Below are 20,913 nucleotides of genomic sequence, written 5' to 3'. Positions count from 1 at the left end.
GCATGACGTAGTTAGACCATAACAAAGATGGCGTGGTGTTGCAGCGTTTGGAGGAGGAGGGGAAAGTGGCAGCTACCTCTGCTGGCTGCATCAAACCAAATCAACATGAAAGCCTGAATTACCAACTTTTTACATTTATATTACACATTATACAATATATTAACACGTGAACTTTACAATAGTGGTGATATTTGTCAAGATAAACATTACAATGAAAGCAATACAACTATACTGAACTGTTCTCATAATAAATAACCTGTATAGAAGTGTGTGAATGTTTATCAACTATTTTAATTGTCAATTAATTTGACAATTATTTTCTTAAATAATAAATTAATAACTTGTTATATTAAATATCAGAAAATAGTCACAAAATTATATATATACTATTTCCCAGTACTCATGGTGATGTATTCAAATGTCTTGTTTTGACTGACCTAAATATATTCACCTGACACTGATATAAAACAGATATATCAGCAAATTGGATTCTCACATTTGAGAAGTCGGAGTCAAGAAATGTTTTGGTATTTCTGCTTGAAAAAAAAAAAGAGTGAATCCATTAATCAAAATAATTCCAAACTATTTGTTTGTTTGTCGATCTAGTTGATTAATCACCTACTAATTTTAGCTCTGTTTACAATTCTCAATTGTAGAAATTTCATTGAGCTGCCATAGGTTTTGTGACTCTTCCCCATCCCACAAATTACGTTTTTACTACGACCATGTTACCGCGTAGATATTTGTAGAAAGATACAAATTCATGTGTTTTCACGTATAAGTAGAATCAATCTCTCTCTCATCTTTGTTGTATTTCTGCAGTGAATGGAATGGGGTGGATGGAAAGTTATAGACAGTCGAAAGCAACAAGCCAGTTGTGTTTTTATGTCGCCACAAGAGGGCGCCCCCTGACATGCCTACATCTCCTCCTATGCCAAGAACTGGCCCTGCAAGTCACGTTCTTCTAAAATGCTTGGTATTCCCCTCGAAACTCAGGAATACAAAGTGGTGTCGTGTGCTCTATAAGTTTTTGTTTCCTGGTCTGTTTTTTATTTTTTTACAAACCGAGTATCTGGTGTGTCTACAACTGTATTATTATTGCTCCACAATGGAAGCAGGAAAGTCAACATCAGTGGAAACAATGGAAAATGTACAGGTTTCTACGTCTGGTAAGTCGACAATAATGCTCTTGGATGTCACTGTAGATAATAGAGTAAAGTGTTTATTTAATTTATTTGTTAGGTAGAAGTATTGCAATTATACATAGGTGTTTAGCCTCGTAACTTACTTTCATTTTTTTTTCATACACTCAGTAACCAGTTTATTAGGTTATGCAATCTCATGACTATAAAGGCATACATTTATTGTGATTAAATCACTGATAATACAGAAAGTACAATTTGATACGCACTTGTGTAAAGAATACTGCTTCTCTTTTTTCAGGGCAAAGTCACCACCGCCCGGAGTTGAGGATAGTGTTGATAGGGGGAAAAGAATTAACTGGTTACTCCAGTAACAAGACCAAATCTGGCAACATCATACTGGGTAAAATAGTTTTCCAGACCAAAAGAAGAACAGCCCAGAGTGTGGTGAGGCAGCAGGAGGTACACGGCAGACAAGTCACTGTGGTTGATACTCCAGGCTGGTGGTGGCACTACCCACTAGAAAACACCCCGAAGCTGGACCAGATAGAAATCCAAAACAGTGTCTACCTGTGTCCCCCGGGGCCTCACGCCTTTCTTCTAGTCATCCCTGTCGATTTAATGTTCCCGGAGATCTTCAAACGCTCACTAGAGGAGCACCTGCAGTTGTTCCACGAGGGAGTGTTCGATCACACCATTGTGCTGTTTACTGCAGACGCTCCATTAAGATACAAAGTTTTAGAAAACAAAATCCGTTCATGTCCAGCACTTCAGTCGATTCTTGAACAATGTGGAAATAGAAAGCATGTTCTCTACACCAGCAGCAGTCAGGACGGCTCTCAAGTCGAAAGCCTTCTCAAGAAAATAGAGGCGATGGTTGCAAAAAATGCTGGTGGACACTATTGTATTGACAGTTCGTATGGGAATGCTCTGAGAGCCAAAATGGACGCAACGGTGGAGCATCAAAGAGGTTTGCTGAAGTACAGACAAAAAGAAGGCAACTCAGAGCCCTGATAGAAGGTCAGTCACACAGTTCTCTAATTAAAAAAACACTTACATTTGTTATTATAGTGTCGTGCATGCAACTATGACCAACCTGCACGTGGTCACCATTAAATCATACTATATATTATATTTTCTCATATTTTTGTTTGCAGTCACTGATATAAATATTTGAGTTTAGTACGTATATACTGTATATGAACACATATCGGCAAGTGTCTTGATATACTGATTCCTTAGAAACATTTCTTCCATCAACAATAAAACGTTAATTACAACAAAATAAACACATTTTCAACACAATTGATCTTGATGACACAGCATTTACACTTCCTCAAACATTGAGTGAAATCAAGCGTCTTGTGACTGTGTGTGTGTGTGTGTGTCTGTGTGTGTGTGTGTGTGTGTGTCTGTGTGTGTGTGTCCGTGTGTGTGTGTGTGTGTGTGTGTGTGTGTATGTGTGTGTGTGTGTGTGTGTGTGTGTGTGTGTGTGTGCCATGAATATGTTTTGATTCCCCTTTCTGTATAGGTGGCAAAACCCCCCCAACTCATTTAAGAATGGCGATGGTTGGAGCACAGTGGTCAGCCAAGAGCTCAGCGGGAAACACCATTCTGGGAAGAAAGGCATTTGCTGTTTGGCACGGCAGGACAACACTTAACTGTGAAATAAGCTACGGCGTGGCGGCAGACAGGAAGCTCACAGTGGTCGACTCCCCCGGCTGGAACTACAACAACACGCTTCAGGACACCTGTGAGGCGGATAAACTAGAAATAGAGAACAGCGTGCACCTGTGCCCCCCGGGGCCCCACGCGGTGCTCCTGGTGGTCGGCCTGGTGTCCGCATTCAACACATCGTACTGGAGAGCCGTCCAGGACCACATGAGTCTGTTCACGGAGGAGGTGTGGAAGCACACGATGGTCCTGTTCACCAGAGGCGACTGGCTGGGGGTGAAGACCGTGGAAGAGCGTATAGAGAGCGAGACGGGTCTGCAGTGGCTGGTGGAGAAGTGCGGGAACACGTATCACGTCCTGGACAACATGGACCGTGATGGGGCACAGGTGACGGAGCTCCTCGAGAAGATTGAGGAGATGTGGGCAGGGAGCAAAGATCCCCATTATGAAGTCGACCTGGGCCATGCAGAGCAGATAGAGGCCAGGAAAGAGGCTGGACACAAGATGGCAAAGAGGATGAGGCGGATCGCCCAGAGACAAGAAAGAATACTCAGAGAGTTGTTTGCAGGTAATCAATGATTTATCAAATCCTGGTTGATTTGTTATTATTACTTTTACTGATGAAAAACCTTTTCCAGGGGAGAAGCAGCCAATCACAGACATGAGGCTTGTACTGCTTGGCAGGAAACAGTCGGGGAAGAGTTTAGCAGGAAACTGGATCCTTTGTGAAGAACTATTTGACTCAATTTGGATGAAGAAGGTAACCCAATCTACTACCTAAACTAACATAAAAACATTTGAATTTTCACGCCTGTTATGGTTGTATACATATTATTTTTGTTCTTTAGGAATTCAAAGATCCGCAAAGAACCACGGTGTGTGTAAAACATGAAAAAAATGTGTCCGGAAGAAACATCTCGGTCGTTGAGACACCAGGCTGGTTTTCAGGCAGCGTGATACCCGAAAGTCTCAAGAGTGAAATTCTGCACGGCGTCGCCCTGTGTGCCCCGGGACCTCACGTCTTTCTTTTGACTGTTCCCATTTCGGAAGCCTTCACGGAGAACGACTACAAAGCAGTGGTTGACGTCTTGAAGCCGTTCGGCGAGAGAGCCTGGAGCCACTGCATGGTGCTGTTCACCTGGGGAGACTGGTTCAAGGACAGGCCCGTCGAGGAGCACATCGTTGCAGAAGGCAGCGCCCTCAAGCAGCTGGTGGAGAAGTGCGGGTACAGATACCACATTGTCAGCGGCAGATCTGCCAATCATTTTCGATCGATTGAGCTGTTGCAAAAAATGGCTGACATGATAACAAGATCCAAGGGCCACTACGTCACCGCTGAAAACACACTTGGAAAGAAGAAGAAACTGTTTTCGCAAGAGGAATGGAACAGGAGGGAGCAGGAGCTGATAGACCGGATGTTGAAGGCCGTGGTGCAAGAACCAGAGGAACCGACGGTACCACCTGTGAAGATGACAGCTAGCATGGATGGAGCCTACATTCCAAGCAGTGAGTAGTAGTGACTTTCTAATATCAATCTACAATGTTATATATGCAACACTGTTATGAATTACACCGTTTAACTTCTGTTTTCAGTGAGCGGAGATGTTCCCTCCGAAGCTGGGAGCACATTGTGGAGTCAGCAAGCTCAGGTCAGGGTGTCTGAATGGCTGAGCAGGAGAGTTGGGAACTCTGATGTCACCTCTGGGGTCGGCAGCTTGAGCACCACTGCCAGTTATGTGGACAAGTTGGATGAAAGACTTCTGACGGACAACAATCATCAATCAATGACTCCGTTTTTCCCAGAAAAACATCAAATGAAGTTAAACACTGTTCTCCACGGCGTTGTAGAAACCAGACGCAGGCGCTCTTTTTAAGCAAAACGGATGTTGAACTATCTACAGCGACAGGAAATTAGTGGATTTTATTTCTTGTGTCTGGACAGCTAGATTTATTATTTATCAATATACGTGACCTTTGGCATGACCGAATTCCACCAATCGCAGGGGAGAAAAGGGCCCCGTCATCGCATGACGTAGTTAGACCATAACAAAGATGGCGTGGTGTTGCAGCGTTTGGAGGAGGAGGGGAAAGTGGCAGCTACCTCTGCTGGCTGCATCAAACCAAATCAACATGAAAGCCTGAATCACCAACTTTTTACATTTATATTACATATTATACAATATATTAACACGTGAACTTTACAATAGTGGTAATATTTGTCAAGATAAACATTACAATGAAAGCAATACAACTATACTGAACTTTCCTCATCATAAGTAACTTGTATAGAAGTGTGTGAATGTTTTTCAACTATTTTAATTGTCAATTAATTTGACAAATATTTTCTTAAATAATAAATTAATAACATGTTATATTAAATTTCAGAAAATAGTCACAAAATGATATACCGGTATATACTATTTCCCAGTACTAATGGTGATGTATTCAAATGTCTTGTTTTGACTGACCTAAATATATTCACCTGACACTGATATAAAACAGATATATCAGCAAATTGGATTCTCACATTTAAGAAGTCGGAGTCAAGAAATGTTTTGGTATTTCTTTTTTTTTTTTTTTTTTTTTTTAGAAATATATTTATTGGCTTTTCAAATTTTTCAACAAATAGACACATAGACAAATACAAATATTCACATATAAAACAAATAAAAAACAAATCACAAGTAAATAATAATACCTAAAAAAAAAATCACAAGTAAATAATAATACTTAAAAAAAAAAAAAAAAAAAAAAAAAAGGATACATTAGTAATTACAACCTGCATTTTCTATAGAAATTATGCTCCAAAATTTTGCACTGGCATCAGAAATGACAATCTAAATATCAAGTAAATCCCTTGCTTGGTGGCTCTCAAGAAATCCCATAAATTGTCCCCACACTTTAAAGAACATTTTCATTTTCCCCTTGGAGGCATATGTCAATTTTTCTAAAGCTAAACAGTTGGAGAGGCTTTTGAGCCAATGACTCACTGTCGGAGTCTCTGTACTTTTCCATGTGACTGCTATACAGTGTTTAGCCAGTAGGGAGCAGAGAATAACAATTGTTTTGTTCAAACTTGACAACTGTAAATCTGGTGGAAGTACTCCAAGGATAAAAATGCGGGGGCAGACAGGCAACACGGTGCAAATCACATCTGAAATAGTTTCAATTACCTTTTCCCAAAAACTTTTAATATTAGGGCAGCTCCAGAGGCAGTGAAACAATATTCCTTCTTCGAGACCACATTTAATACATACATCTGGGTTATTATTATCAAAGTGATGTAGCAGAGAGGGAGTTATGTATGTACGCATGATCCATTTAAATTGTAAAAGTTTGTATCTGGTATTGGTAGTCTGGGTTTGTGCATCATGGCAAACTCTCTTCCATTCGTCCTCAGTTATCTCTACATCCAAATCTCTAGACCAGGCCAATCTACTTTTATCTGATGATTCTTTAGATTCATTCACAAGGATCTTGTAAATCAAAGAGACCTGTCCGCGTCCTTTAAGATGATCAATAACAGCCTGTTCGAGAGTAGACAAAGGTGGTCTATAGGGGGACTGTTTGAGTGCTGTTAAAATATAACTCCTAATTTGTAGGTATTTGAAAAAATGTTTTGAAGGTATATTATAGATTGTTTTTAAATCATCAAAGCTGTAAAGCAGACCATCCTCATTATACAGTACATATACATAACTTTACTAATCCCTCTCTCTGCCCACAATTTAAAGCCGAGGTCCCTTTTGCCTGGAGAAAATCTGCTATTTCCCCAGATCGGTGTAAAGCCTGAAATAACTGGGTCTATTTTAAAGTAAGATTGAATTTTATACCAGACTCTTATTGTATTCTTGACGAATGGGTTATGGGTGTCTTTAAGCAGATTTTTCAATGTATTAGAATACAGATAGAGCTTTAGTGGGAGAGGAGATGTATTGGCATTTTCTATTGAGACCCAGGGTATTGTGGAATTGTCTGAGAACCAGAACATTGCTGCACTAATCTGGGCCGCCCAATAATACCAGATAAAGTTTGGAACTTTCAGTCCTCCTCTTTCGAATGGCAAGTAAAGTAGGGTGAGTCTAAGCCTTGGGCGTTTGTTGTTCCAAATAAAGTTTGTTGTCATTTCTTTCAATTTGGGGAATAGATTAGAAGGGGGCTGCAAAGGGATAGATTGGAATAAATATAAAAGTTTTGGTAGGATATTCATCTTAATAATGTTGACACGGCCAATCATAGAAATGGGAAGCTCTGACCATCTTTTAAGGGATTCTGATACTGATTTTAAAATTGGATCGTAGTTTGTATGAACTATGTCGTTGATATCTGGAGTTATTTTTATTCCTAGATAGGTAAAGCCATGAGGTGAGTTATGAAATGTATTCACTAATGGGGGGTTGTCCCTCTCAGTCTTCCTAAAGAACATAATATTAGATTTTGTGTTATTCACCTTATAACCAGAGATACTTCCAAAAGTGTCCAACAATTTTATAAGTGTTGGTAAGGATTGCGCTAAGTGTCTCAAGAATATAACAATATCATCAGCAAAGAGGCCCAGACGGTGTTCATAATTTCCAATTGTAACTCCTGTTATTAAGGGGTGGGATCTGATTGTCATTGCTAGGGGTTCGATCGACAGGACAAATAAGAGAGGTGACAATGGGCACCCCTGTCGGGTACCCCTGGTTAGTGTAAAGGGTTCTGAAATAATTGTGTTTGTCAGAACTTCAGCAGTGGGATTGTTGTAGAGCAGTTTTATCCATTTAACAATGTTTTCTCCAAAACCGAATCTGGGCAATATTTCAAATAAGTAAGGCCATTCTACTCTGTCGAAGGCTTTTTCAGCGTCCAGGGATAGAATGGCCGCATCTGGTCTTTCCTTTTCGTTGTGAACAACATTGAGCACCCTTCTTAAATTTTGAAACGCCTGTCTGCCTCTAACGAATCCATTTTGGTCTACATGAATTAGACTTGGCAGGAGATTGTCTAGCCTCTTTGCTATGACTTTGGCTATAAGCTTTGCATCAGCATTTAAAAGTGATATGGGTCGATATGATTCACATTTAGATGGTGGTTTACCCGGCTTCAGAATGTTCATAATAAGAGCTTTAGAGAGAGAAGGTGGCAAGGAATTTATTTTGAATGCTTCTTCAAGCATGTCCAGAAAGGGAGGCAGCAGCTTGTCTTTGTTTTGGTATTTCTGCTTGAAAAAAAAATGAGTGAACCCATTAATCAAAATAATTACAAACTATTTGTTTGTTTGTCGATCTAGTTGATTAATCACCTACTAATTTTAGCTTTGTATACAATTCTCAATTGTAGAAATTTCATTGAGCTGCCATAGGTTTTGTGACTCTTCCCCATCCGACAAATAACCTTTTTTACTACGACCATGTTACCGCGTAGATATTTGTAGAAAGATATAAATTCATGTGGTTTTTTTTTTACGTATAAGCAGAATCAATCTCTCTCTCTCTCTCTCTCATCTTTCTGTGTTGTATTTCTGCTGTGAATGGAATGGGGTGGATGGAAAGTTATAGACAGTCGAAAGCAACAAGCCAGGTGTGTTTTTATGTTGTCGCCACAACAGGCGCCCCCTGACATGCCTACATCTCCTCCTATGCCAAGAACTGGCCCTGCAAGTCTTACACGTTCTTCTAAAATGCTTGGTATTCCCCTCGAAACTCAGGAATACGAAGTGGTGTCGTGTGCTCTATAAGTTTTTGTTTCCTGGTCTGTTTTTTATTTTTTTACAAACCGAGTATCTGGTGTGTCTACAACTGTATTATTATTGCTCCACAATGGAAGCAGGAAAGTCAACATCAGTGGAAACAATGGAAAATGTACAGGTTTCTACGTCTGGTAAGTCGAAAATAATGCTCTTGGATGTCACTGTAGATAATAGAGTAAAGTGTTTATTTAATTTATTTGTTAGGTAGAAGTATTGCAATTATACATAGGTGTTTAGCCGCGTAACTTGCTTTGACTTTTTTATTCATTTTTTTATTCATACACTCAGTAACCAGTTTATTAGGTACACTTTATGCAATCTCATGACTATAAAGGCATACATTTATTGTGATTAAATCACTGATAATACAGAAAGTACAATTTGATATGCATTGTGTAAAGAATACTGCTCCTCTTTTTTCAGGGCAAAGTCACCACCGCCCAGAGTTGAGGATAGTGTTGATAGGGGGAAAAGAATTAACTGGTAAAAATAAAAGTAAAAAGACTATATCTGGCAACATCATACTGGGTAAAATAGTTTTCCAGACCAAAAGTAGAACAGCCCAGAGTGTGGTGAGGCAGCAGGAGGTACACGGCAGACAAGTCACTGTGGTTGATACTCCAGGCTGGTGGTGGCACTACCCACGAGAAAACACCCCGAAGCTGGACCAGACAGAAATCAAAAACAGTGTCTACCTGTGTCCCCCGGGGCCTCACGCCTTTCTTCTAGTGATCCCTGTTGATTTAATGTTCACGGAGATCTTCAAACGCTCACTAGAGGAGAACCTGCAGCTGTTCCACGAGGGAGTGTTCGATCACACCATTGTGCTGTTTACTGCAGACGCTCCATTAAGATACAAAGTTTTAGAAAACAAAATCCGTTCATGGCCAGCACTTCAGTCGATTCTTGAACAATGTGGAAATAGAAAGCATGTTCTCGACACCAGCAGCAGTCAGGACGGCTCTCAAGTCGAGAGCCTTCTCAAGAAAATAGAGGCGATGGTTGCAAAAAATGCTGGTGGACACTATTGTATTGATAGTGCATTGGGGATTGCTCTGAGAGTCAAAATGGACGCAACGGTGGAAAGAGCGTCAAAGAGGTTTGCTGAAGTACAGACAAAAAGAAGGAAACTCAGAGCCCTAATAGAAGGTCAGTCACACAGTTCTCTAATTAATTCATACTATATATTATATTTTCTCATACTTTTATTGTTGTTGCAGTCACTGATATAAATATTTGAGTTTAGTACATGTATATGAACACATATCGGCCAGTGTCTTGATATACTGATTCCTTAGAAACATTTCTTCCATCAACAATAAAACCTTAATTACAACAATATAAACACATTTTAAACACAATTGATCTTGATGACACAGCATTTACACTTCCTCAAACATTGAGTGAAATCAAGCGTCTTGTGACTGTGTGTGTCTGTGTGTGTGTGTGTGTGTGTGTGTGTGTGCCATGAATATGTTTTGATTCCCCTTTCTGTATAGGTGGCAAAACCCCACCAACTCATTTAAGAATGGCGATGGTTGGAGCACAGTGGTCAGCCAAGAGCTCAGCGGGAAACACCATTCTGGGAAGAAAGGCATTTGCTGTTTCGCACAGAAGGACAACACTTTCCTGCGAAATAAGCCACGGCGTGGCGGCAGACAGAAAGCTCACAGTGGTCGACTCCCCCGGCTGGAACTACATAGAGACAAATAGAGAACGGCGTGCACCTGTGCCCCCCGGGGCCCCACGCGGTGCTCCTGGTGGTCGGCCTGGCGTCCGCATTCAACACATCGTACTGGAGAGCCGTCCAGGACCACATGAGTCTGTTCACGGAGGAGGTGTGGAAGCACACGATGGTCCTGTTCACCAGAGGCGACTGGCTGGGGGTGAAGACCGTGGAAGAGCGTATCGAGAGCGAGACGGGTCTGCAGTGGCTGGTGGAGAAGTGCGGGAACACGTATCACGTCCTGGACAACACGGACCGCTGTGATGGGGCACAGGTGACGGAGCTCCTCGAGAAGATTGAGGAGATGTGGGCAGGGAGCAAAGATCCCCATTATGAAGTCGACCTGGGCCATGCAGAGCAGATAGAGGCCAGGAAAGAGGCTGGACACAAGATGGCAAAGAGGATGAGGCAAATCGCCCAGAGACAAGAAAGAATACTCAGAGAGTTGTTTGCAGGTAATCAATGATTTATCAAATCCTGGTTGATTTGTTATTATTACTTTTACTGATGAAAAACCTTTTCCAGGGGAGAAGCAGCCAATCAGAGACATGAGGCTTGTACTGCTTGGCAGGAAACAGTCGGGGAAGAGTTTAGCAGGAAACTGGATCCTTTTTGAAGAACTATTTGACTCAATTTGGATGAAGAAGGTAACCCAATCTACTACCTAAACTAACATAAAAACATTTGAATTTTCACGCCTGTTATGTTTGTATACATGTAACCGGCTAGTTTCTGGCGTTGTCTGCATTGTGTATTAATGAAGAGGCCCAGACCGGGATATCTTTGGAGGCGATCTCCGTTTATTCTCCCTGACAAAAGGTGTAAACAACAAAATCCTCCCGTCAATCATTTACAGCTTGAGCTCCTCTCTCAAGTACAACAGGAAAAGGGGAGAGGCAAACGCGTGGGACACATTTATAGGGGGGACCCACGAAAGTGAACGTCAGGGTACAGAAACTGAGTCTCAAACGTTCCACATACTGACTTAGGAGGCCACACATGTCAGGTAATAACTATTAGAACAGATTTTGTGTAATTATAATATACTAAACATCACTGCTGTATAATTGACTCTGTTACATTCACCCCCCTAGAATTACACAAAATTCTGGGTTAAACAATCCACATTTACAAACACACTGGCCATAAAGAAAATACACCAACACAATACAGTGACGATGAACCAGCAAAATGAGCTTCCTATCTAAAGGATAAGAGAATTAGAGACATGCTTGGCGCCTAGCAAGAACTCATAATACTCAATAGACAAAGTGAGGTGCCTTATACACCACACATACTCAGGCCAAACAATGTGTGTAAATCAGACAAAAAAAAAAAATTGGTTTCACACAGCAGCATAATACTATCACAACAGAAAGATTGGCCTAAAAACACACCCTAAAAAGAAACACATCAGCAGCAAGCCACCCTGACTCATACATCTCACACATGAATAACAGCACGGGAGCTTGGCTCAACCTCTAGAATGGACACGTGTGCCATGGACTCGATCAAACGACAAACTGGCCTAATGGCTCTGCCAAATCGTGAGGTAAGTTGGCTATCTACATTTGATGCCTGAGGTAGATCGGAATGGGCAAGTGATCGTTGTGATGGGGGGGCAGGGACAGCTGTTGGGGAATCCATAGCAGTGACGGGACCATCAGAAGCAGGGGAGGGTACCTCAGAGGGAGGTGGTGGACAGTCTGAATCAGGGGACTCATCAATGGAGGATTGCTCACGGACCCAAGAGGCAGTGCGGCCATCATCCCAGTCGTCAACACTCGAGAGGGAACCAGCAAGGGATGGCTCACCTGTTGCAGCTGCAGTTTCCAATCCAGACATCCCAGTCTCGTGCCAATCAGACGTAGGAGGGACATTGGTCACACTAGAGACAGGCATGGACGCAGGAGCAGCATTACCATTCAAAGCATCATCCAGGGGCAGGAAGTTGACCTGCAGCAGCAGGTTCCGGTGAACAACACGTTAATTTCCCTCCTGATCCCTGATCCTGTAGATATGCAGCGCAGGTTTCAAGGCCACCACTGTGTAAACAACAGGCGACCACCTGTCAGAAAGCTTACATTTCCCCCTGACGCCCTTGTTTGCGAGCAGCACCTGGTCACCGAGAGACAGAGGCTGAGCTTTGACCTGTCTGTTGTACTGGTCACACTGATGTCTCTGCTCAGCCGTGCAGTTCTTCTGAGCCAGTTCCATGGCACAGTGCAGGTCTTCCAAAAGTGACTTCACATAGGCATCGTAGTCACACACAGTCACATCATGTAGTACGTTCTTGAAGAGAAGGTCAACCGGCAGCCTAGGGACCCTCCCGAACATCAGATAGAAAGGCGCAAACCCGGTGGTCTCATGAACAGTGCAGTTGTATACAAAGGTCATGGTCTGGAGCATCTGTGGCCATTTCTGTTTGGAACAAAGGGGTAGAGATCTCAACATGTTGCCTAGGGTGCGGTTAAACCTCTCTGTACCTCCGTTACCCATAGGATGATATGGCGAGGTATGGGACTTGTCAACCCCTGACAACTTCAAGAGCTCAGCAATCAGTTCACTTTCAAAGTTTGCTCCCTGGTCAGAGTGAAGGCGCTGAGGGAAGCCATAAATGCAGAAAAAGCTGTCCCACAGCTTCTTGGCCACCCTCCTGGCAGTCTGGTCCTGACAGGGGAAAGCATGTGCCAGCTTCGTGAAGTGATCAGTGATCACGAGAACGTCCACAGACTTGTTGTTACTGTCTTCAGCTGACCAAAAGTCGATACACACAAGTTCCAGAGGGGCAGAGGTCTTAATGCTCTCCAGTGGGGCCCTTGCAGAAGGCTCAGGGGTCTTGCTGAGGACACATCTGTGGCAGCACTTCACATGATTGCGGACATCCTTCTCCATATCGTACCAGAAAAACCGCTGGCGAGCCAGAGAAAGTGTGCGGGGCTGACCTTGATGACCAGCGTGCTCATGAACACCAGACAATGCATCTGCCTTCAAGGTCTCAGGCACAACAAACTGAAACCTCTTCTGCTTGGTCAAGGGGGCCTTTGTGACTCTATAGAGGATGTTGTTCAGGAGTGCCAGTTTATCCCACTGCTTAAGGACTCTCAGAGTTGGCTGACTCTCATTGCAGCGTTCGCGTCTGGAGGGCCTGTGTTTTCTGTCAACATACTGAGCCACCCTTGAGATGACTGGGTCCTGTTGCTGGTGTGACTGAAGGTCAGTGAGAGACAGGGAAGGTAACACGTCCTGGCCAGGAGGTTCCAAGGTGGTGAGGTGGTCAGCAAGAGAGGCTGCACACTGCCTAGGAGTGGAGGCCCACTCGTCGAAGGAGGAGAGAAGAGAGGAGACATCATCCTCAGACAATGAACCATCAATGGCAGCCGAGGTAGAGGGACCTCCCAGTGACTGTGGCTGGCAGGTGAAGCGGAAGGTGTCCTGCACAGATCCATCATTGACAGCACAGGCCTGGTCCAGCAGCCCAGAGTAAGGTTCACACAGCAACCGCTCCCTCAAAGGCCTCACAAAGGGGTCCCTACTTAGAGCATCCGCCACCACATTCAATCTGCCGGGAATGTGTTTGATCTCGAAGGAATACGGAGCCAGTTTAGAGACCCAACGCTGCTCACAGGCATCAAGCTTTGGCTTGGTCAAGATGTATGTGAGAGGATTGTTGTTCGACCAGACAGTGAATCTGTGGCCCTTGAGCCAGTGGCTGAACTTATCGCAAACCGCATACTTAACAGCCAAGAACTCTAGCCTGTGAGCAGGATAATTGGCTTGACTGCGACTGAGAGATTTGCTTGCAAAAGCGATGGGTCTTGCTCTCTCCTCGCCAACCGGCACCTGGGACAGGACAGCGCCCAGACCGTCAAGGGAAGCATCGGTGGAGAGGATGAAAGGCCTATCAAAGTCTGGATGTGCCAGCACCACACTGTTGAGGAGTGCGCTTTTCAGATCCTCAAACGCCTTCTCACAGGCAGGAGTCCAATCCTGAGGAGTCAGTTCTCTGAAGGTGCCAGCCTTCCGCCGACCAAGAGAGCCTTTAGCACTCCTCTTCTGCCCTGCGGTCAAGGTGTAGAGCGGCTTTGCGATGGAAGAGCAGCCAGGAATGAAATGTTGATAATACAACACCATCCCGGGGAAGGTTTGACCTTCCGCTGAGATGGAGTGCGGCCGTCGTCATTCATGAGGTCCCCCTTGCTGAAAGCTGAGATGGCCTTCACTTTCTCCTGATCAACTGAGACACCACTGCTGTCCACCATGTGGAAACTTCACAGACTTTCGAAGGAAGTGGCACTTCTTCTGTGCCAACTTCAGGTTGTCGGTCCTGAGACGTGAGAAGACTGTCTCCAGTCGTGTCAGGGCTTCCTCTTCAGATGGAGCAAAGACGAGCAGGTCATCCAAATAGCAGAGGAGACTGGAGAAGTTCAAGTCACCGAAGACACTGATCATCATCCGCATAAAGGATGCGGGACTGTTGCACAGGCCTTGGGGAAGCCTGTTGTACTCGTACAGGCCTAAGGGTGTTGTAAAGGCCATGTACCGTCTGTCAGACTCATGGAGGGGGATGTTGTAGAACCCCAATGTGAGATCCATGGTGCTGAAAAAGGCGTTTCCACCAAGGGCGGCAAGGCAGTCGGCTTGGTGGGGCAGCGGGTGGGCATCCTTGACAGTCTTGGCATTAAGCCAGCGAAAGTCAGTGCAGATCCTCAAGTCTCCTGACTTCTTCCAGACCAGGACCAGCGGCGAAGCATATTCACTGACTGACTTACTGATGATACTCTTCAACTCCATCTCAGACAGCACCTCTCTCAGTTTATGATAGTGAGCTGGAGGGACACGCCGATAGGGTAGCCGGAAGGGCCGATCATCGGTGAGGTGAATACGATGTACAAACTCCTTTGCCTCCCCACAATCCAGCTTGTCCTTGGAGAAGACATCCTGATAGGTGATCACAAGGTCAGCCAACCGCCGTTTCCATCTATCGGACACTTCACAGCCTTCAAGGTTGATATCCGCCAATCCACAGTCCTTAAGCTGCTGAAAGGGGGCAGAGGAGATATCTGAGTTGGAGGCAGGGTCAGCTGCCTGACCAGCCTGTGGCATACTCACACCCTGGGAGATGGGAAGGCCCTCCACAGCGATACAAGGAAAGACATCTGCCACTCTTGCATTGCGGCGCAGTGTCACAGGTCTCTTAGTTGGGTTGAGGATCTTCATCGGGACCCAGCGATCTCCCCACATGGGTGCCACAACCCGCCCGATAATAATGTCTTTAGGGGCGGAACGGGAAGAGGTGGGCTCTACGATGACAGTGCTCCCAGGTGACACAGGAGCACTACTTGGCAACTTCCCCCACACCAGATACTCTTGCTGTGGTGCGAGGGTGACAGCCTGGCGTAACCCAACGGTGCCAATCTTGGCGGGCAGTTCAGGGCCCGACCAGCGGGTGATGCAACTGAGCAACTGAAGAAACTGCTCACACACAGGGTCTGAGGTGTTGGAGCAGATGAGCTCCCAATACTTCTCGTCAGACTTCATCCTCTGTATCATGGGCCTGATAACATTGCTTCCAATGATAAGCTCGTCCCTTTGCCCTGGAACAAGGAAAGTTGGCACAATGAATTTAGATCCATAAATCTCAATGCTGAGGTCATAGATACATCTGGGTTGTGTCGTAAGGCCACCACAGCCAACAAGGACCACCTTCTCGGGCACAGGCAGAGGACTCGGGAGAACACCAGCAGCTCTAAGCTTGGACTCTGCCTCCACACTTAGCGTGCATTACATGCTCCCTGAATCAAGCATCCCTCTCAATGTGGACTGGGCTCCGATGGATACTGGAGCATAAAACAGGTCACTAGCTCCTTCCACTCTTTGTGACCCCACAACAATCACTGTTTTGTCATCAGGAAGATTACTACAGCAGTTCACATAGGTTGACCGCAAAACCTGTTCTTTACTGAGGGTTTCACCAGCACTGCCCATGTTACCCCTCTCACTACATGGGCGAGCTAGTTTAAATCAGTATTGGAGAGAGAAGGAGGTGGCATGGCTGGGGAACAGGAGGCTTGTGGGCACTCATGTCTTATATGACCAGGACTGAAGCAGTTGAGATACAATCTGTAAAGTCTACAGTGGGCATGGGTTGAGTGGTCCCTGGAACCACAAACTCTGCATGTAAAGTGCTCAGAACCCTGCTGGTGACGGGGCCGACCGGCCTGACGGTGGACTGGCTGGCGGTTGACTGGCTGGCGGTTGACTGGCTGACGGTTCCCTGGACTTTGACTGGTTGCGAGGGAAGCGTTGCACAAGGACAGAACTTTATCAAACATAGCCACAACCTGTTGAACACCAGGGTCTGTAGCTGGAGGGTCAGTGGCAGCAGGAGCTGGATCAGAGACTGCAGTAAGAGGTAGGGTCAAGGATGCAGGCATGTGTGGGCTCACCAACACGTTGTCTACCCGAGGGTGACTGCGGGCCATGGTAGAAGCAGGCAGAGAGGTATGCGTGGACTTTGGCTGGCATGCGACTGAGACAGTTTGAGACACACCAGAATCGAAAGGTTGGAAGGAATCAGGCACAGGGCTCTGATTGTAAGCTGACAAACCCACTGCATGTCGGGACAGGGCTGCTGTCTTCCTCACAGTTCTCATGCGACTATCCAGACGCTCCTGAACCTCAGCTGCAGTCCACCGCTCAGGTGCCTTCAGCTGGAATGACATAGCAAGACTGGGGTCGGGACAGTGATTAATGAACATCATGACCACTTCAGCACTGGGGTCCTCCACAGATCTGCCCCGCCTGCGGAGGCACTCGTCAGCAGCATCGATGGACTTGTTAAGGCGAATCCAGTAGTCCATAGCACCCTCATCAGCATGGGGAATTGCGCTATAAAAGTCTTTCATGGGTAAGTTGGAGTAAGACAGCTCACTAAAGTTACCTTTCAATATGTCAAACATAGCCGTGGATAGGTCAGTCGCACTCAGTTCAGGGCGGCTGCGGAGCGACACCTTCACCACGTCCCTAGCTTTGCCTGTTAGTCTCGACATTATCAGGTCAAACATTTCAGCATGAGTGTCACATTTAACCCTATTCAGGTAACATTTCATCATGTCCTCCCATTCATGAATAGAGAATGCATCAGCATGATCACCCCTGAAGAAAGGTGGGGCCTTGGCGTCTGACTGTACAACAACCTTCAACTGTGATAAACCAGCATTACTGGATGACTGACTTGTAGGAGACTGAGGGCTGGGCGATACTGGGCTGGGCGATACTGGGCTGAGAGTATCTGGCTGAGATATTATCTCCAATCTGTTTAGCCAAATCTGCAATCATATCTCCAAAGGTTTCAACAGAGATGACGTGTAGGCTTCTGGTCTGACTGGGTAATTGGCGTGGAAGCAGCAGTGGGGGCCGATGGCGGGTCAACAACTGTTTGATCAACTGTGTAGTCGAGAACACTGGGGGACACAGACCTACCCCTGCCATAACACAGTGAAGAAATCCGCTGGCCCCTCCCCATCCCAAAGGTGACATCCTGCCCACGACCAGCCATAGTATGAACCTTAAAAGTATCTTCCCCGGACATTACAAAGGAAGAGCAATACTAGCAGAAACAGGAAAAAAATAAATAATAGCTTAACCTGAAAACACACTATAAACAGGCAGGTAAATGTTGCAACACTGATGGAATACAAATAGGCCTACAGAAAACTTGACCAAAAAAATAATTATTAATTAACCTGTCTTCATTAGGATCATTATGTCGTCATATTTCCATGTACAGTACAGTTTTTTTCCTCCCAAGAGCAAAGTGTCTCTTCAATGCACTGGTTGGCCACAATTGATTAACCAGCATAAACCAAAAAAAGAAATACAATCAGGAGAGAATATGAGAAAGAGAGAGAGAGAGAGAAAAAAAAAAAATATATATATATACCATTCCCGAGTGCGCGTGCGCGCGAGGTGCGTTAAACTGTGCGCGAGCGTCCCTTTAACCCTTTAATTGCTTAACGCACCTCGCGCGCACGCGCACTCGGGAGCGAGCGCCGTTCGCCGGAGCCACAGAGCCGAGGGAGCAGGAGAGAGGAGCCAGGCGTCAACAGGTGTACCCCGGGGATCAGACGAGCGCTGATCGGAGATGCAACGGGTCGTCACGGCACCAAGTGTAACCGGCTAGTTTCTGGCGTTGTCTGCGTTGTGTATTAATGAAGAGGCCCATCCCGGGATATCTTTGGAGGCGATCTCCGTTTATTCTCCCTGACAAAAGGTGTAAACAACAAAATCCTCCCGTCAATCATTTACAGCTTGAGCTCCTCTCTCAAGTACACCAGGAAAAGGGGAGAGGCAAACGCGTGGGACACATTTATAGGGGGGACCCACGAAAGTGAACGTCGGGGTACAGAAACTGAGTCTCAAACGTTCCACATACTGACTTAGGAGGCCACACATGTCAGGTAATAACTATTAGAACAGATTTTGTGTAATTATAATATACTAAACATCACTGCTGTATAATTGACTCTGTTACATACCTATTATTTTTGTTCTTTAGGAATTCAAAGGTCCACAAAGAACCACGGTGTGTGTAAAACATAAAAAAAATGTGTCCGGAAGAAACATCTCTGTCGTTGAGACACCAGGCTGGTTTTCAGACGGCAAGATACCCGAAAGTCTCAAGAGTGAAATTCTGCACGGCGTCGCCCTGTGTGCCCCGGGACCTCACGTCTTTCTTTTGACTGTTCCCATTTCGGAAGCCTTCACGGAGAACGACTACAAAGCAGTGGTTGAGGTCTTGAAGCCGTTCGGCGAGAGAGTCTGGAGCCACTGCATGGTGCTGTTCACCTGGGGAGACTGGTTCAAGGACAGGCCCGTCGAGGAGCACATCGCTGCAGAAGGCAAAGCCCTCAGGCAGCTGGTGGAGAAGTGCGGGTATAGATACCACATTGTCAGCGGCAGATCGTTTGAGCTGTCGCTGTCGATTGAGCTGTTGCAAAAAATGACCGACATGATAACAAGATCCCAGGGCCACTACGTCACCACTGAAAAGACACTTGGAAAGAAGAAGAAACTGTCCTCACAAGAGGAATGGAACAGGAGGCAGCAGGAGCTGATAGACCGGATGTTGAAGGCTGTGGCGCAAGAACCAGAGGAACCGACGGTACCACCTGTGAAGATGACAGCTAGCATGGATGGAACCTACGTTCCAAGCAGTGAGTAGTGAAAGTAGTGACTTTCTAATATCAATCTACAATGTTATATATGCAACACTGTTATGAATTACACCGTTTAACTTCTGTTTTCAGTGAGCGGAGATGTTCCCTCCGAAGCTGGGAGCACATTGTGGAGTCAGCAAGCTCAGGTCATGGTGTTTCAATGGCTGAGCAAGGGAGTTGGGAACTCTGATGTCACCTCTGGGGTCGGCAGCTTGAGCGCCACTGCCAGTTATGTGGACAAGTTGGATGAAAGACTTCTGACGGACAACAATCATCAATCAATGACTCATATTATTGTTTTCTCAGAAAAACATCAGATGAAGTTAAACACTGTTCTCCACGGCGTTGTAGAAACCGGACGCAGGCACTCTTTTTAAGCAAAACGGATGTTGAACTATAGGTGATAGGAAATTAGTTTTCCCTGAATTATTTTTATCTGGTTCTGTTCTTAAAGAATGTAATGAAGTGAAATATCTTGGTCATCATATTGTAAATGATATGTCTGATGATAGAGACATAAACAGACAGTGTCGGAGGCTTTACTTGCAGGCCAACATGCTTGCACGGAAGTTCAGTATGTGCACTAGTAATGTCAAGGTAGCGTTATTTAGAGCATACTGTACTCCCCTGTATACTGCACACTTGTGGAGCGTTTACAGTAAAAAAAAAACATGCAGAGACTAAATGTGGCCTACAACGATGGCATGAGGATACTTTTAAAGCTACCCCGATGGTGCAGTGCCAGTGAGATGTTTGTTAATGTTGGAGTGCCAAACTGCTCTGCTGTAATACGCAATCTTACGTATAAATTTATGTGCAGGCTATTAGCCTCTAGAAATGATATAATTTTGTTTCTGTGTGATGGTGAGAAGAGCTCATTAAGGTTCTCCTCAAGACTGTGGAGCCACTGGCGCTCCAGTCTGTATGTGAGGGCTGTCCCTCTGGGACCGTATCTGCTTGATATTGATGGCTATGTTTGTGATCGATGTTTGTTTTACATTAACTGTTGCCATGTTTTTATTGTCTGTCTTTTATGTATTTCTAGTCCCTATGGACCTCTGATTGTGTCCTTAATAAAGTCTTATTATTATCTACAGCGACAGGAAATGAGTGGATTTTATTTCTGGTGTCTGGACAGCTAGATTTCTGATGTTTTAACGAGCATAAATACTGTTTATGTTATATTGCAGGGAATGTGTGAGAATGTTTTGAGCCTTGCTGTAGCGGATGATGTAAATCATGTAAATGCAGAGATTATATTTTTGACAGTTTACTGTATTGTTCTTGTCATAAAAAACTTTGGGTTGGAAACAACAGAGCAATATTGTCTTCTTACCTAAACACTGAGATCCACAAAACAAATGTGTTTATTCAGGTTTATACTTTGAAAAGTGTCAAACGGAAATAACAACATATTGC

General features: G+C 44.8%; 1 protein-coding gene across 1 annotated transcript; it reads left to right on the top strand.

Annotated features, from left to right (window-relative positions):
* Positions 1-997: 997 nt before the first annotated feature.
* Positions 998-20,797, top strand: LOC311031437 (uncharacterized protein). Its single transcript, XM_084037749.1, is given in 14 exon segments — positions 998-1,169; positions 1,444-2,094; positions 2,097-2,162; positions 2,674-3,384; positions 3,455-3,576; positions 3,665-4,322; positions 4,410-4,677; positions 8,407-8,678; positions 8,971-9,696; positions 10,047-10,254; positions 10,256-10,728; positions 10,799-10,920; positions 18,834-19,491; positions 19,585-20,797. Coding segments are annotated over 14 exon segments (5,283 nt in total). The 5' UTR covers positions 998-1,108; the 3' UTR covers positions 19,872-20,797.
* Positions 20,798-20,913: the final 116 nt, after the last annotated feature.

This window comes from Eutrigla gurnardus (assembly GCF_963514095.1).
Source record: "Eutrigla gurnardus genome assembly, chromosome: 20".
Classification (NCBI taxonomy): domain Eukaryota; kingdom Metazoa; phylum Chordata; class Actinopteri; order Perciformes; family Triglidae; genus Eutrigla; species Eutrigla gurnardus.
The sequence above is the reverse complement of the archived record's forward strand: the minus strand, read 5'-3'. Positions and strand labels throughout refer to the sequence as shown.